This window comes from Phyllostomus discolor, chromosome 3, assembly GCF_004126475.2.
Source record: "Phyllostomus discolor isolate MPI-MPIP mPhyDis1 chromosome 3, mPhyDis1.pri.v3, whole genome shotgun sequence".
NCBI classification, from domain to species: Eukaryota; Metazoa; Chordata; class Mammalia; order Chiroptera; family Phyllostomidae; genus Phyllostomus; species Phyllostomus discolor.
In genome coordinates this window covers 36,898,033-36,915,753 of record NC_040905.2, presented here as the reverse complement: position 1 = coordinate 36,915,753, position 17,721 = coordinate 36,898,033, and the positions used below count along the sequence as shown (strand labels likewise).

General features: G+C 40.6%; 1 protein-coding gene across 1 annotated transcript in view; it reads right to left on the bottom strand.

Annotated features, from left to right (window-relative positions):
- Positions 1-2,338: 2,338 nt before the first annotated feature.
- ZSWIM6 (zinc finger SWIM-type containing 6) overlaps positions 2,339-17,721 on the bottom strand; it is a 186,175-nt gene continuing 170,792 nt past the window's right edge. Inside the window, exons 10-14 of the mRNA XM_028505947.2 lie at positions 13,021-13,156; positions 9,933-10,090; positions 9,132-9,295; positions 6,695-6,776; positions 2,339-5,058 (exon numbers count right to left, since the gene is read on the bottom strand). Of these exons, the coding sequence (XP_028361748.1) occupies positions 4,196-5,058; positions 6,695-6,776; positions 9,132-9,295; positions 9,933-10,090; positions 13,021-13,156 (1,403 nt within the window). The 3' untranslated portion in view covers positions 2,339-4,195. The remainder of the gene's footprint in view (positions 5,059-6,694; positions 6,777-9,131; positions 9,296-9,932; positions 10,091-13,020; positions 13,157-17,721) is intronic.

Genomic DNA, 17,721 nt, shown 5'->3' with positions numbered 1-17,721 from the left:
TATCTCCCATTTCAACCTTTTACCGACACTGGCTTGAATGGGTCCTCACACTGGTGTAAAACATCTGAAGTTTCACCGCAGTCACATTCTGTAATGTATCAGGTTAATACTTCTTTCTACCTCTTCTTGTCTTCTCACTGACCATTTATTAATTCCTGAAATAGCTATTTAACAACTTTTTCAGCATTTAGTAAAAGCTATTCTCCTTTGCTACTATATTATAATACTGTGACTACAATAACTTCAGTAATTTTTATTCAACTGATTAAATATTTGAAAGTCGTGACACACTCACATCCACCCTGAAACCACAGCCTCCATTCTGAAATGAAGTCACCCATCAAGAGCAGTGGAATGCACAATTCTATAGTCGAGTCCCCAGTTAGAAATAATTCCTCTCGCCTTTGAATTATCCAAGTTTGTCACTTCTGCCACCTCTCCTTCATGTTGTTCAAATGTTAACAATCTCAGGGTTTTTTCTAGCACTGGTCCAGTGGAAGGTAAGAAAACATGTACACATCAAATTAGTTTATACACTTGACTACAGTCATGACCAAAAAGCAGATCGTGGTGGTCCAAGAATGTTGGCTGAAGTTTAACACTTCCTGCATTTCAGAGAATCTTGTGTTGTTTAAGTCAGATAAGGGAATAATGGTCCCTCTTCCTCCCTACTTTTTTCTTGCTTTCTTTCCCCAACTTTTCATTCTGCAAATTTCAAACACCAAAAAAGTTGAAGCAGTTGTGAAACCTGTTACTTCCTAAATGTCCATGTGAGCTGTAAAACTTGAAACTGTTTGGGAAACTCACATTCACAGGCCTCGTGACTGAGGGTGACATGAGGTCATTTGTTCCGCTTGGTCTTCTGTGTTCCACAGGTCCAAAGTAACCCTACGATCGCTCTAGAAAGACGGTCAGTGGACACAAAATCTTCCCATCAGGTAAGACCCCAAACTCCTGGCTACTCCCAGTTACCTTTGCTCTTCCTCTGACGCCACTCCTCCAGACTTGCCAGCCGTCTGCTTCATTATGAAAACGTCCCAATGGTTTTACTGGACCCACGTGAATTTATGTCTACCCTTAGGCAGCACTATCAAAAAACTAAAAGTTGCGAAAAGAATCAATCTTCGTATTATTTTGTAGTTTTGATTTTTATTTCTACTTGGCATTAATGGGATTTTAAAATGTCACCAAGGACTCATTTTTTTCAATTTTTATTTTTTGACCTAACCTCTTGACCTCTGAAATCTACTGTTAAGACTAGATGTCAAAGATAATTTTAAAAATATTTCAAGGGATTAAATTCTGCAAATTGTAGCTTATAAAAAAACCCCATAGAAACAGTTGTCAATATTATTTCTGGGTATGTATCTGTAAGAACTGAGAGTATTGAAGAGATAGTTGCATGTCCATGTCCACAGCAGCGCTATTCACAACAGCCAAGAGGTGGAAGCGACCTGAATGCCCATCGACGGATGAACGAACAAAACACAGCACGTCCATACAACGGAAGACTATGCATCTTTAAGGAGGAAATCCTGTCGCATGCTACCTGGATGGACTTTGAGAACACTATGCTAACTGAAGCCAGTCAGTCACAAAAGGACAATACTGTGACTTACATGAGGCCCATAAAGTAATTCATAAAAGAAATACAAATTCAAATTCAATTCATAGAAATGGTTAGTACAGGGTGGTTTCCAGGGCTTGGGGGAAGGGCCCCAGGAGCAGCTATTTAATGGGTACTGAGTTCTGCAAGAGGCGGAAGTTTTGGAGCTCTGCTTCTCAACAATGGCAATATACTTAACACCACTGAATGGTGCACTTAAAAATGGTTAGGATGATAGACTTTGTGTTTTTACCACACAGAAAAAGTAGAACACATTTGCACTGTTTGCACGTGGATTTCTGGTGAAAATGGGTCAGGACAGCTGCTTGTAGCGCATGCATAGTATTTACACTTATAACGCAACTTCCTTTGAAACCACATACAAAAACCCTTCCATAAACTTAGCATTCATTAAATATATCAAGTACCATGCATCCTCAATTATAGTTTATGAATTAGGGAGGAATAACTAAGTGTACAGACCGAAGAGAAACTGGCTATTCTATTTTATCTTTGTGGTTATCTGATTTATGTCTGTCTTCTCCACTAAGCAGACAGCAAGCGCTGGTGTTTGGTTTTGTTCATTGTTTTATCTCCAGGGCCTGGAAAATAGTACATAAGTACTTATTAGATGAATGAACATAGCATTAGACATTTGAAGATGTAGTAATATCCAGGTCTGTAATCACCAAATTCCAGTTTAGTAAGAGAAATACCATTAAGGAGGCAGAATCAACTTTCAAAAAACTAATTTTAATCAAAACAAAAATTGTTGATCATTAACAAGTTTATAAAACAGTGATTTAGTTACATAAATAAATTGATATCAGTGTATCAAATCTTAATTACTTTCAACTTCATGAGCATGTTTACATGGGTGATGAAGTACAACCTTTTTTTTTCTTTTTACCTATTATAATAAATAAAATGGAGCGCATGAAATAGTTCTAAACAAAAATACCTACAAACATACCTCTAGCATGTTCTCTAATGAAGGGAACAGGAGACACTGGACAACTTTTGCACCAAAACATAAAAACTGCTTTAAAAAGCACAAGGTTACAGAACCATCAGCTAAAGGAAAGACACTACACTGTAACCAAAGTTGGTATTTAATAATATAATGAACAGTTTGGTAGTTAGATCTCCAGTTTGGTTATTTTAAAGCATTAAGACAAGGCAAGATAGAAGGCTGCTTTTGTTTTGAGTAATTCTAGAGAAAATAAAATATATTTAAAAAAAAGAAAGAAAACTGAAAAGTAGAACAGTCAGACCTACACAACTTTCTGTCCTGCACAAAGTCAAAATACCTATGCAGAATAGACATATAATATATATAATGTTATTTGTGCACAAAGGTTAGCTTATTAGCTCACTGCAAAGGCGTTATGTATCACATGTCAATTGTTTTGGAAAACATTTTGCGTTTGTGTCAAAAGGGTATTTCTTTTAAGTTTCCTAGGCTAGGAGGCACGAACCCCAGTTCTGGCATACTGTGTATTCTTAATGCTAAGGCTTGCTGCTCTGGCTGTGTATTTGTTGTCCCTCTTTCTTCTAGTGCCTGTTACAAGCATGTGTGGTGTAGTGGTTGTTTTTGTTGGTGGTATGTGTGTGTCTGGTGTCTGTGTGTGTACATATATATATGTATACGTAAGTTGTATACATATATATACACATACATAATTTCTCCCAATAGATCTCAGTCCAACCATGCAATCCAAAAGGTGGCTCTGCATAGATGCCCAGCATGAAGTTCGCCACCTGAGCCAACCCTGAAGCAAGGCGCACTTTTAGTCCTTCTGATAGGTTTTCTCAGTTTTTTTTGTTTTTGTTTAAAACCAAGCTACTGCAGCTTCAAGTATTTTGCATTACATAGAATATTTTTTATAAATTAGTTAATGTTATATTTTCAATATTCAGACATATACTATAATATATATACAGTACAATAAATGCTCTCATTCTTTTTTTAATTTTTTTGATAAATCCCTGAGAATGTATGTTGACAGTCGCTAAGTTTCCACATGCACAAGCATCGTGTGCCATGCTTCTGGACGAACAGCACTGCAAAGCCACGTGGGTCAGCCTTTTAACTACTAGTATTTCATTTTGTTGGTTTGTTTAAATATGCTGAAAATGTAAAGATGAGTTACAAAGAAGTAAAGCTGAATCCATTCGAGGTACTTATCACAGGATGGAGGTGTTTTGTTTGGTTTTTAAAGCCATTTCAATTGTTTTTTTTTTTTGAGGCTGTGAACGTATACAGAAAACAGGAGAGCTATGTGGACTTTCGCCACTTGACAACATATACTCAGTGTAAACCAAACCTTGTTAACCTCTCTCATACAAAATTAAAAAAAGAAAAGAATTGAAAAATAATAAAATAAAAGGAAGTAAAAGAGAAAGGGAAGAAAATTAAGAACACACAAACTTTCACATGACAATTTAGTCTGCAAACGCAATATAACTATACACATATAATACCGGTGTGGCTCTGTTCTTTAAGTTAAAAAGGGTACAAAGGCAGGCTCAAGTAAAAACAAACCATCCCTCCCCTCCCCACCCCCACCCCCACTCATACAAGTTCTATCAACCAAACCTCTCCCGAACCAACATCATCAGTTTCTTTTTGCCTTTGTAGATTTGTTTCAGGTTGTCAATAAACTGTGTAAACTGAATGTGTCCGTCATGCGCCATTAAGAAGGTCTCTCGGGCCTTGCTGAGGAACTCGATGAACTCACTATAGTGCCGGGGACTGATGTGTGTGAGTCGAGAGTGCGTCGTGTTGATGTAGGCCCCGATCGTGGCATCCAAGAGTTGCCTCAAGGGGGCTTTGTCCAGTGACATGAGCTTACCAGAGTTCCTCCGTCCATGAAGTCCCACCATGCCAGGGGTGGTCAGAGTGCACCTGCGCAAAATGTCTGACAGTACCGTTGCACACTTGACACTCTTGACCACCAGAGGTATTATAGCTGCAAGCTCGTTTTTGCCGAGGGAGTGGCTGAGCGCACAGGCCCACAAAACGTCATTAATGGCAGGGTGCGTGTCCTGATTGTAGCTCAGGTTGAGATGGGTCATGGCCAGGGTGGCCAGCTTGTAGGCCCTCATGGGGTATCCGCGGTGCTCCATGTACCGTGCTATTGTGAAGAGCTGGGTGTAGCTCATGCCAGTTGTAGCAGCGTCAAGAACAATTTGGTATGCCGTCTCAAAAGCTATGTGATCCTTTTCACACAGGGTCAGCGCAGAGAGGGCACAATTCTGAGGGTCCTTCATGGCACACTGCAACGCGAGTGTCCGGGCACTGCTGGCCAGCTTTTCCTGCTGATGGCAGTCCAGGTGGAGGCGGACGATGGTGCTGTTGGACATCACGGTGGTGGCAACTATACTTGTGGCCTCAGTTGGAGTGAAGAGTGTAAACCAGCTCTGCATGATGCTGTCCAGGGCATAAACACCTGCAAGTGACGCAGAGAATGCCAGTTACTGACAAGGACACTGCTTAGAGGTCTAGCCTTACTTCCACTGTATCATCAATGCTTACATTGTTAACCATCACAGCACAAGAGTTAGGCCAGAAAATCCTGTAAGGTAATGTGCCTGGGAACCACCTTGTAGAATAAGGTCATTATAGACTGTTATTCAGTAAATGCGTGAAAGGAACATGAACTTCCGGTAAAGCAGAAACACAGAACTAATCCTCTCGGCTGCACTGCACTGCTTGCCATTTCAGACAACGGCTTTTTGCTAATGAGTTCACTGGGGCTTCCTGTCAGTTTCCCACTATAGAAGCTGAGTCAGAAAAACTATAACCCTCACCAAAATAGGTAGTTTTTATGTGGTGTGTGTGTTTGTGTGTAGGTTTAAAGTACACAGGACATGAAATGATTAAGACACACGAAGCGGCAGGAAAACGTGACCCACGCTCAAGAGAAAAGAGTCAACAGAAGCAGACGTGCAGATGAGTCAGATGTCGGAAATGCTGACAAAGACTTTAAATAACCATTTTAAGCACACAGATGCGCCATGTCTCAGTTGCAGGAAACCCTACAGGCGAGTGGGTTAAAGCAGAGGCACTACATTCCAGAGGGAAATTCGGCCTGTATCTTGGTTCAGGGCAAGGGGAATTGTGCGGCAGCTTTCAGACTGGGTGTGTCTGTGCTGTTTCGCAGCAGCACCTCAACAATCTAAACGTGGCTTTTCTGTTGAGACCAAATTCCCATTTTCCAAAATAACAAACCATTACAGATTAATGAAAAAAAAATAGCAAGAATGATTTTACAGTATCTGCTGTGTGTCAGTATCTAAACACTGGGGCAGCAGTGTCTTCTCAGCAAGAGGTATGTGTCCTTTTCTGATGCCAAACAGGCAGAAAGTCAGCCGAACCACCGTGCAGTTCCAGCAGCCCCACGTGTTTGGGCCGGCACTCCCGCCGGGAAGGCAAAGGTTTCTTTGGTCCCGGCGGACTGCTGCAGGGTAGAAGCAGGCGGCTGATGGGTCTCACAAACCACAGCTTTCAGGCAACCAGGGGTCTTCTCAAGGCTAGCTAGTTTCTCACCACCTGAGAGCTCAGCTACACCACACCCGGCTGTCATCCCTCTGCTAGATACATGTGCCCTAAGATGATCAAGAAAACACTCCAAGCATCTATGTAACTTTACATTATGTTCACTGAAATGGCCTGAGCCACTAATCCAGTCTCGATTCCAGAGACTCACTCTGAAATCTCGATTCCAGAGTCTCGATTCCAGAGATTCACTCTGATACCCTTTAATACAAAATGGTAAATTTGATTATCACAAAGTTACTAAAGCACCTTAATAGTGATAGAACAAATGGATAGAGAGTGTTTGCTCACTGATTTATTCCACTGATAAGAGTTTGGAGCCTCATGTACTTGACAGTTTGGAAGAGGAACAACATCAAGTCTGCACAACTGAAGGTTCGAGTGAAGGGAACCCCTGTAGGTTGCTGGAAGGGGCAGGAGCCTCACAGAAGTCAAGGGGAAAGACTGAAACTGTGTTTGTATCTGTCCAGGAGCAGTTAAGCTGACACGAGGCACCTGGGAAGGCTCCTCCTCCAGAGTGTACCTACCCACTTCAGTAGCACATGTTACCAGCCACCTGACCATCTCCCGCCGTCGCCAATTTAAGGTTGACAGTGTCATTCGCATAACCTATAAAGAAAGACAGGATTAACGAAATGTTTTTGGAAGATGACCCCAAACCACTGGAAATACAAAACAAGTCATTCCAAAGTATAAACCACAGGGCACACTCCCTACTAGCAGGAGGATGGAGAGCCACATCTAGAGCAAGCTCTGCCTAAGAACTGGATTTGTTCCCAGCTACCCCAGCTGGCCCTGTCCCAGCCACAGAGGCTGCAGGTCCGCATTCTCCTCCTCCTCCTGATGGGCTCATTGACCAAACGTGGCATCCTGGGCAAGTCACTCATTCAATCACTCTTCTCACCTGCGAAATCAGAGGCCTGGACTGAGAGGCATTAAACACAGCCCATGCCCTCTACTCCTCCCCAGCTTTACATTCTATGGTTTTAGATTTCTGAGGCTCCTCTGAACTAATTCTGATTAGAAACCCACAGATGGCAAAGAGGTTATTTTAAGAATTTTTAAAAATTGACTTGAGAAGGGAAGAAGAATGTGAGGAAAGGGAGAGAGAGAGAGAAATATTGATTTGTTGTTCCACTTCTTTATGCATTCATTGGTTGATTCTTGTATGTGTCCTGACGGGGGATTGAGCCTACAACTTTGGCATATCAGGATGACATTCTGACTAACTGAGCTACCCATTCAGAGCTGCAAAGAGGAATTTTAAAGTAATTATTAAAAAAAATTTTTTTTTTGCCCTGGCTGGCACAGCTCAGTGGATTGAGCTCGGGCTGTGAACCAAAGTGTCTCAGGTTCGATTCCCAGTCAGGGCACATGCCTGGGTTGCAGGCCACAGCCGCCAGCAACTGCACATTGATGTTTCTCTCTCTCTCTTTCTCCCTCCCTTCCCTCTCTAAAAATAAATAAAATCTTTTTTAAAAATTTTTAAAAAATTATTTTTTTTCAATCTCCAGTTGCTCTTGTTTGGAAAGAAATCATCTTTGGCATCATCAGTGATTTGATTGTTTTTCACTTTCTAATAAAAGACCTCAAGATAAAATATCCCTCTGTTCCTGCTTCCCCCATTCTTTAAGATTCAGAAAGTCTGGGTTCGTAAGTCCAGAAACCTAGAAAGCCCCTCTGGGATTGATTCCCAGGTCCCAGAAGGAATGGGGCAGGGAGTAAGTTCTCAGCAATCTGCCATTTATCCAAAATATCTGCCAGAATTCCAAATAACCAGAAAACTTGTATTAATGTTTTTTTTTCTTTCATTATGCTTTTAAGAGGCAAAAGAAATGAAAATAAGCCAAATAACATAATTTTTAAAAAGAAACTTCTGAAATGTCATTTTATTGCTTAAATGCAATCACTCTCCTATACCCTCTACTTCTACCATACTGTATACATAAGTGCATTTTCTTATAATCCAGTGCTTTCTGTAAACTTCATTAATCACTGTGAAGAGAATCCACAACTATAAAACCAGATTAATCATCTAACCAGGCATTCTACTACCCATACTTTTAGTAACTAGAGGATAACAATTTCTTCACTTTTCATGGAGGAGAAAAAAGCAAATGTAAACAGAGATTCCCTGAGAAAAGTAGAACTAGAAACTTTCCAGTTCCTGGTTTGCATAGTAAGTCATCTTTTCAGAAACCGTCAGGAAGCACACCTCTACCCGCATAACTAACGGGCAAGGTCCCTGGCAGTGTCTAAGCAGGCCTGAACACCGACCCCGCACCCTGGCCCAACCCCTCCTCCTTCACTGAGTTTCCTCGGGTTTACAGAAAGGAGCTAGAACCGCCCATCTATTATGAAAATGAAACATCAATAAAAATTCATCCTTCCTCTAAAAATTTACCTCTAACAACGGAATCTTTATTATACACGGTAGCTTTATTTAAGTCTCTTATGAGCAATAATTCCTCTCCCTTCATTAAAGGAGAAATGGTGACGTTAAGCCTATAATTAAGAAAAGGAATTTTTTCTCTGGCTGGCGTAGCTCAGTATATTGAGCGCGGGCTGTGAACCAAAGTGTCGCAGGTTTGATTCCCAGCCAGGGTACATGCCTGGGTTGCAGGCCATGGCCCCCAGCAACCGCACATTGATGTTTCTCTCTCTCTCTCTCTCCCTTCCCTCTCTAAAAATAAGTAAATAAAATATTTTTTAAAAAGAAAAGGAATTTTTTAAATTTGAAAGACACAATCAGGCTTCTAAATGTAAATCCAGTCCCTGTGCCTCAGGCAGCAGCCAGTTCAGTTGGGGCTGAAGCACAGGGCTCTCCTGAAAGTCTGACAGGTTTGTGCACTGAACTCATTTACCTGCACTAAACAAACCCAAACAAACACACAGAAACAACCCTCAGATGGTGCCTGTATTTAGCGGTCCGTGGTACCCCAGGGAAGACCACCAGTCGCGTACCTGCAGGCCCAGCTCCAGAGACACTTTCAAAAGGGTAATGTCTGGCAAACTGTCCATGAGTGTTGCTATTTTAAATGCATCTTGGGCAAGCTTGAAGATGTGGGATGAGGAGTGGATGTTTTTCTGAATGGATTCTAATACTGTTTCCAGCCTCCGAACATCGCCTGCAACGAACAAGGAAAAACCAAATCAAATCAAAGCAAAACAGACAAACAAATCATACCAAACACACACACACAAAGGAAGGTAAAAAGGAGAACAAAATAAAACATAAAGCACAAGTGAATTAACAGAAATGGTCACAGTGGGCACAGACACAGACATAACTAAGTAGCCCCAGAGTGGCTGTTACGTGTATGAATTTCAGCTCCACAAAAAAAAGAAACACCAAGACACACCCTCGATGACCAAAGACACCTGTGACCCAGAACCAACAGGAGACAACAGATAGCTCTCCTAGTTTCTACTTAAGAATTTTTGCTGAATATTTCATGGAGGTAAAAAAAACAAAAACAAAAACAAAAACATAACCTAACTTTTTAATGTGCCTCCGAATCTCAACAACCACTGACATGGTGTGGTAACTAAACCTGAACTCTGCCAGCAGCATGTTTAATGATGCAGCTAAATGAGGGAAATGCCAGGCTCAAATGAGTAACACCTGTTTTGCCTCATAAGTTAACACCTAACACCCTACAACCCAATATTAGCACTACCATTGAGAATTGGATAGCAAACACGACCCTTAAAAAAAAAGGCAAACTAACAAAACAATCACGAGGCCCCAGGGCAGTCCAGTACCTTTGGCTGCAGTTAGCATGGTGGATGCCAGCTCACACTGCTGGGATTCTATGTGGCTCAGAGTGAACCAACGAGGGTATCGGTTGGGAACAACTGACGCAATGTGGTGGGGGCGGGTAAGGTCTCCTGTTGGAGCAGTAGATTCCAATACTAGTAACCTGTAATGAGAAGAGACAGGGCAGGTGGCTCCTAGTTATTACTTGTCTATCACCTTGGCCACAGGGACTGGCCAGTAGCCAGAGGAGTGGGTAGATGCTGGGAGAAATGCTCAGGTCCCTGGTGCAGGAAGAGCTGGTACAGCCACTCTCTGTTGTCTGATGCCAAAGTTGCCTCGTTAATTGCTCATTACCCAAACCTAAGAAATTTCCTTTCTTTAATATCATTCAGAAACTTGCAAAATTCAAGGAAATTAAAATATGTAATAATGACTTTTGAAACTCAGTCTTGATGTTTACCTACTTTGAAATTTTTAAATCTTACCACTCATTAAAAAAATACAAGTCAACAGAAAATGGACAGTGAAGTGAATATTAAGACTGAGATGATAACAGGGATCAGTGGATAGCTGAGATGCATAAGCTTATCTTACTAAAATACAAAATAAAAGAAGTAAAATAAAAATGACTTCCTTTCCATTATTCATACTTTCAGAAAAGTTAGTTCCTTACTACTTCAGGAATCTGTAGTTAGAGAATGTTCTATCGATCATATCAGAAGATGATAAGTGCAAATCATTTAAGTATTTGTCCCTTGACTGTCTTATAATAAATTCGGTGTGATTTCTCATTCCAGTCAATCTTTTGATTATGCTGACAAATAAAGGAGTTTATTAAAAACAAAGCATATGCTTAGTGATCTCCTCCAAATGTAAACACCAAAGAGATTAGTACAGTAGCTAAAACTGCAGTAATTCTTTTACAATCATCATCATCAAAACACTGACCTTCACTCAAGTTCACCAGTGTTAGGACTGAAATAAGAGCTGGGGATAAAGAGGAGTAAGCAGGGTAAGGGTGTGAGGCTAGCCTTGGGGCTCCACCCAAGAGTGGTTACTGCCCTGGTAAGCCAAATGCCTCCTTCAGTTTCCTTTTTAACTATGGACAGAGATATTAGCATTAGAGGGTGGCAAGGGAGGCAATTAAGTAATAATTTTGGTGGGGTTGCTATTTAGCTTGAAAAAAAATCAGAATATCCCTATAATTATCAGGCAGATCTTTTCCAGAGTAGTTGCAGTAAAAACAAGTTAACACGCCTGGGAAGCTGCAAAAATGAATGCTGAAAACACCCCTCCCCAGGCCACCACCCCTACTTCCAGAAGGATGAAGAAGCAAGTAAGCTGCAAGTTCCTTCTCCTTCCTGTTCCCCTGGCTGCCCTGAGATGCTCTAGAGGTCACACCACCTCCCACGACAGTCCTTCAACTGGGGGAGTCATGGCAGGCAGAAGAGAAAAGGTGGAAAAGCAATTCCCCTGTGCCCTGCTTCTATCCCATGAACAAAAACTGTGTGGGTGGCAAGCAAGGGCAAACATGAGTGACTTTCTGAGGGTTATAAAAGCAAGCCTTTCTACCTGACAGATAGCTTCACATTAGCCAGATCCAAAGAAAAACGTTATACTATTTTACTCTTAAACTTGACAGTGGTCATAGCATCTAGTGGCATCATAACATCGGCATCCTTCCCTTTACACTGGAGCAGAATTCTTAGATCTGAATAGGTATAGAGCCGAGCATCTGTCTTCATCTGACAATTTCTATTTCAGCTTCCAAAAATGGGAATAGAAATACAATTGCGTTTTAAAATACAAACCAAGTCGTATAAAATCATTTGGTGGGGAACTTTTGTTAGTTTTTAGTTTAGTTTTTGATATTTTAAAAATAGACAAGAGATAACATGTAAGGTTTCTCTGATAGGTAAATGAGATTTCATGTTGCCAAGGAAAAGCATGTCAAATAAAAAGGTGTCAGCCTCAAAATACACTGACACCCAGGAACGCACATACACACCCGCCCCCCATCACTGCATACAAGAGACCTTCTGAGAGACTAGCTACACACATAAAAAGGCAAGAATTTGTTTTTGAATTCACTATACTGGTTGCAGACATACGCAACCTTTGATGAAAAGCTTCTACAGGATCAAACTATTCTCTAGCACCTCAAGTTTTTAGGTATGTTCATCATTTGTCTGTAGGTGGCTACAAAGGGGTTTGTTTAATCTGCACTTTAACACAGAAGTGTTTTGATTTCTTAAAGGAAAAAGTTCCTGTTTTAAGAAAGGTGGATGGATATTCCTTTCATGCCCTTAGAGTTTACTACGCTACAACTAAGACTAACAAATACAATGTTGAATTCACTAAAAAATTACCAAGAACAAATTCACGATAAAAATTATAATTTGGTGACCTGACTTTTAAAAGGAAATGAGAACAGAAAGGTCAGCGGCAGAAACAATGTACTCCAGCTGCTGTTACTGAAGAGGAGGGGCTGCAGAGGATATGGAGGTGGTCAGAGCTGAGGTGAGCAGCCCCTGGAAGACTGCTGACAGTGGGTCTTCAATACTCAGTACAGGTTCCATCTCCTGTCACCCTCCACGGGAGCCCAAGGGCAAGTGGGCGACACAATGGCCTTCCCGCACTATGGATGGAATGTGAAATCACAGCCAGTGTGGGGGGATCCCTCAATTATTACATGCAGTCAAGTACACTTATATTTACCACTGTTTGAAAAATCTAATTTTTCCAAAATAACTCATTATTTAGGAAGATTTCAACTGTTGCTGCCATATGGTTAAACTTGGCCTGAAATTGTCGTCTATTCCCAAATTCTAGCTTCAAGAAAAAGTAGGAAAAAGCCACCATGAGCATGAAGGTGACATGACAGTGAAGGACACCATTCTTCCTTCACTTTAAAACAGGAGCCAAATGAGCCAACAAGCTAACCTCTAGACAATCCAAGGAGTATAAAACTAAGTGGGTTCTTTAGACTTCCTGCTGCCTACAGGAAACATGAATGAACAAGAACCAGTTAACAGCATTTGTCCCAGTGGGGAATTTGCATTGCGTCTGCCCTGCTGGGCTGTGAATACGTACCGCATTGCTCTCAGTGCAATTTTGTATGCCAATTCAGCATCATGAGGTAGGAGGGAGGTGAAGAGATACTTGGCAAATGTGTGCATTGGAACGCTCTCGCGGTGGATTATTTCGCCTAAACCACTATATGGTCCGGCTGTGGGAAGAGAGCATACACATTTTAAATTCCTAAAAAAGGAACTAAGACTTCTTGTAATGTATATCTTAAAATTGTTATGCAAAGTTGTAACATATACAAGCTAATCTAGTTAAGAATGTAATCTAAGCGACACAGTAGAAAAGAATACAAATTCTTAGTAAAAAATGTTTTCTGCAGGGCATAGTATCCAATATCGAATTTACTTCAGCAACAACCCCCTAACTGGACCCCAGTTAAAATGAGAATCACAGAACTAAGGGGCAGAGCCTTTTCACATTCTAACCGCTTCAGAGAAAGAAACCTTCAGATGCATAAAACCTCACTGAATTCAAGAAACATCCTGTCAGTGTGTGTATCTCAGCACCCGGATTTTCATCGGCACTGATGACCCTGCAGCTTTAACGCTAGAACCTGCTCCCAGACCCAGTCAAGCCTTTAGGGGTATGGACAAGCTGGGTTTCCAGAAAAGAGTGCTCTGATGGGATGGGGGAGGGCTCTGAATCACAAATGCTAGTACAAGACTTTAAACACTGTTGCTTCTAATAAGCTGAAATAAATACTGATTCTCAGAAACTGATTAATAAATAAAAGGATAAGTTCACCCATCTGATACTCACCATAGGCAAAAACAAAACAAAACAAAATTAAAGTAACTGGAAATTTACCACTTTTTGGGCTCCCAAAGACCAATTTTAAAAGGAAAATTACATTTAGGCTGTCAAAATTCATTCTTTAGTAAGTTATGACAAGGATGGAGGCAAAGCTGACTTCCCCTGCGTCCTCTGAGTGCTGCCCTAAGAAGGGTGATAACAGACTTTTAAAATAAATTTTGAAAGGAAACCACAGTGGTTAGTTCAACTACTTTCCACTTACGCACCCAGAGGTTTAGTTACTGTAAGGTGTTTAATAAATTAGTTTCCATGTCACCTCTGGGTAAAATCTGTTTACAATTATGAACCATAATACTACTGCTCAGAGGATATAATACATTTGTTTTCCATGAGAAAAATCAGTCTGGCGAAGAGCTTAGAATGCAAGAAATGCTGTTCAGAAGAAATGGTGAGAGGAGTTACTGAACTAGGCATGGGGTAGGAACATTATATATTATAGATCATTTTAATACGAGTCATTTTTAAATTTCATTGTTTTATTTTTGGTTAGTATCTTTTAACTGTTCATTATTTAAGTACTTGGGAAATCATATATTAGACGACCTTTTTTTTTTTTACCTAGGCTAACTAAAATCCTTCCTAGGTTTCTAATTTTACCAAACCTATTAATCTTTTTCTTTTATTTAAGATTATTTTAAAATGTTTTAATGTTTTGATATTCTTCAAAAGTTAATACAGCATTATAGATCCACCCTTAGTTAATATAATGAGGCCAAATTATTCAGGTTATTATTATGAACTGAATGTATCTTCCACCCTGATTCAATACTTTTGAAGTCCCAACTCCCAATACAACTGCATTTGCAGAAAGGGGCCTTCAGGAAAGTAATGAAGGTTGAAGGGTGGGTGGGGAGCTGATCCAATAGGGTTAGTGTCCTTATAAGAGACATCTGAGATCTCTTTCTCTCTCTCTGGCAGCTATCGCTAAGCCAGAAGGAGGGACATCACCAGCAAATGATTTGGCCAGCACCTGGCCTTAGACTTTTCAACCTCCAGAACTGTGAGAAATAAATTCCTATTGTTTAAGCCATGCAGTCTAGGCATTTTGTTATGGCAGCCTCAGCAGACTAAGACACTAACTCTATTTTGCTTTAGGACTAAATATAGCAATTTGTAGATTTTCTTCATTTCTCTCCCATTTCATTCCAATGTTTCCCTTAAACCATCAAGCTACCCTTTTTTTTTTTTTTTACTCCACAGGGAAAGACAGCATACACAATCAACACTTGTTATGACATCTCTGAACAAGCAAAACATTCAGTCAGGTATCACAGAATTATTTGTGAATTAATAGTCAGTGTAATTCCTGAACGTTAGTGTACTGAATAATGAAAGACTGAAATTTGGTACTAAGTTCCCCAGAAGTCCTTTTCTAACATGCCAAGATTGAGGCCAGAAGTAATTAACACTCAGCAACAATACAGGGTTATTGCTTCCTCTTTTTTTCAGATACCTGAGTCTGCTATTCTGCCCCTGAAATTTTCAGAGTATAAATACATGAAGAACCGTGAAGTGACTGAGTTGACTGAACTTATCTTCTGGAATTTACAGGAATGGTCGGTCCCTTGACTACCCCCTTGGACTGTTTCCTGCCCTGCACTACCCACTCTCTGAGGGTCTAACAAGGTCACGCAAGGAGAGAAAGCTGGGATGAGTCAACCACACTCCTTAACAGGCACAGTGCTTACAAAAATGTTTAATGGGAAGGTATGAAATAATCAAAGATGAGACAGTGAAACATTATTCATGAGTATTAACTATGAAGAACATTTAAAAAGGTAAATGATAAAGAGATATCAGGCCCCATCAGCACTGAAAAGTACACACCCTCTTCCTATTCTTCAATATAATGAAAATCAAAAGTCAGTTACTACGAGCCAGTGACAGCATAAAAAAAGCTTGTGGCTTATGATTTTGATTATCTCAACAGAGGAAAATAAAAGAAAACAGTAATGAAAGAATCAAGATCGCTTAAAATTTGCCAAGATAGGCTTTTATGTTTAAAAAAAAAAACCATGAGGTAAGTGCTTCAAAAAATTAATAATAGGAACTTTTACTAAAATTAAGCATACTATTAAATACATTTAAAATGCATTGCTACCCCTGACCAGTGTGGCTCAGTTGGTTGGGTGCTGCCCCGAAAAGTAAAGGGTCACCACTTCAACTCCCCACGAGGGCACATGCCTGGTTCGCAGGTGCGGACCCTGGTCAGGGCGAGTACAGGAGGCAACCAGCCAATGTTTCTCTCCCTCTTCTTCTCCCTCCTGTCCCCTCTCTCTAAAAATAAATAAAAACTTTAATGTATTTCTAGAACATATAAATGCAGCCCTGGATGGTATGGTTCTGTGGACTGAGTGCCAACCTGTGAACCAAAGGGTTGCTGGTTCAGGCACATGCCTGGGTTGCAGCCCACGTGCCAAGCAGGGAGCATGCAAGAGGTAACCACACCACCCCCTTCTCTTTCTTTCTCCTTTTACATCTCTAAAAATAAATAAAATATTTTAAAAAATAATTAAAACATATAAATGTATAATGTATTTGGTAAAATTCTTTCAAATAGAGCTTTAGTTTCAGACACATAAAAGAGGTTTTGGGGACTTCTGGCCAAGATGGAGGTGTGGGTAGATACACTTTGCTTCTTTGCACAACCAAAAGGACAACGGCCAATTTAAAAACAAAAAACAACCAGGACTGCCAGAAAATTGAACTGTATGGAAGTCCCACGACTAAGGAGTTAAAAAAGAAACATTCATCCAGACCAGTAGGAAGGGCAGACATGGGCAGCTAGGGTGGAGAGGACATGTGGCAAGGCAGCTGCTGGCAGACTGGGCAGTCCCATATTCGCATGCAGATAAACCGGGAAGAACAACTGGGGAACAAGACAGACTACATAACCTGGGGTTCCAGTGTGGGGAAATAAAGCCTCAAAACCTCTGGCTATTAAAATCTGTGGGGGTTGCAGCAATGTGAGAAACTCCTAGTCTCACAGAAGAGTCCACTGAAGGGACCCACAGGGTCCTAGAACCTATACAAACCCACCCACCACGAATGAGCACCTCAAAGGTGCAATTTGCTTATAGGCAGCACACAAAGTGACTGAAAGCAGGGCGAGAGCTGACCAAGCAGCTCTTTGACCCCTCCCCCACATATAGTGCCACAACACAGCAATGATGTGGGTTGTGCTGCCCTGATGAATACCTAAGACTCCACCCCTTACTACGTAACAGGTGTGCTGAGACAAAGAAATATGAACCAAATGAAAGAACAGATTAAAAATCCAGAAAAAGAATTAAATGATGTCCAGATAGCCAGCCTATCAAATGCAGAGTTCAAAATTTGGTAATCGGGATGCTCACAGAATGACTGAATACATTGGCAAAATAAAGGAAGAAGTGAAGGCTATACAAAGTGAAATAAAGAAAAATATACAGGGAATGAACAGTGAAAGGAAAGAAAACAAGCGCAAATCAACAATCTGGAACAGAAGGAATTAATAAACATTCAACCAGAACAGAATGAAGAAACAAGAATTCAAAAAAATGAAGAGAGGCTTAGGAACTTTGGGACAACTTTAAATGTCCCAACATCCAAATCATAGGGGTACCAGGGGGAGAAGAGGAAGAGCAAGAAATGAAAATCTTATTTGAAAAAATAATGAAGAGAACTTCCCTAATCTGGCAAAGGAAATAGACATGCAAGTCCATGAAGCTCAGAGTCCCAAAAAAGTTGGACCCAGGGAAGCACACATCAAGGCACATCATAATTACATCACTCAAAATTAAAGATGAGGAGAGAATCTTAAAAGCGGCAAGAGAAAAAGAGACAATTACCTACAAAGGAGTTCTCATAAGACTATCAGCTGATTTCTCAAAAGAAACCTTAAAGGCAAGA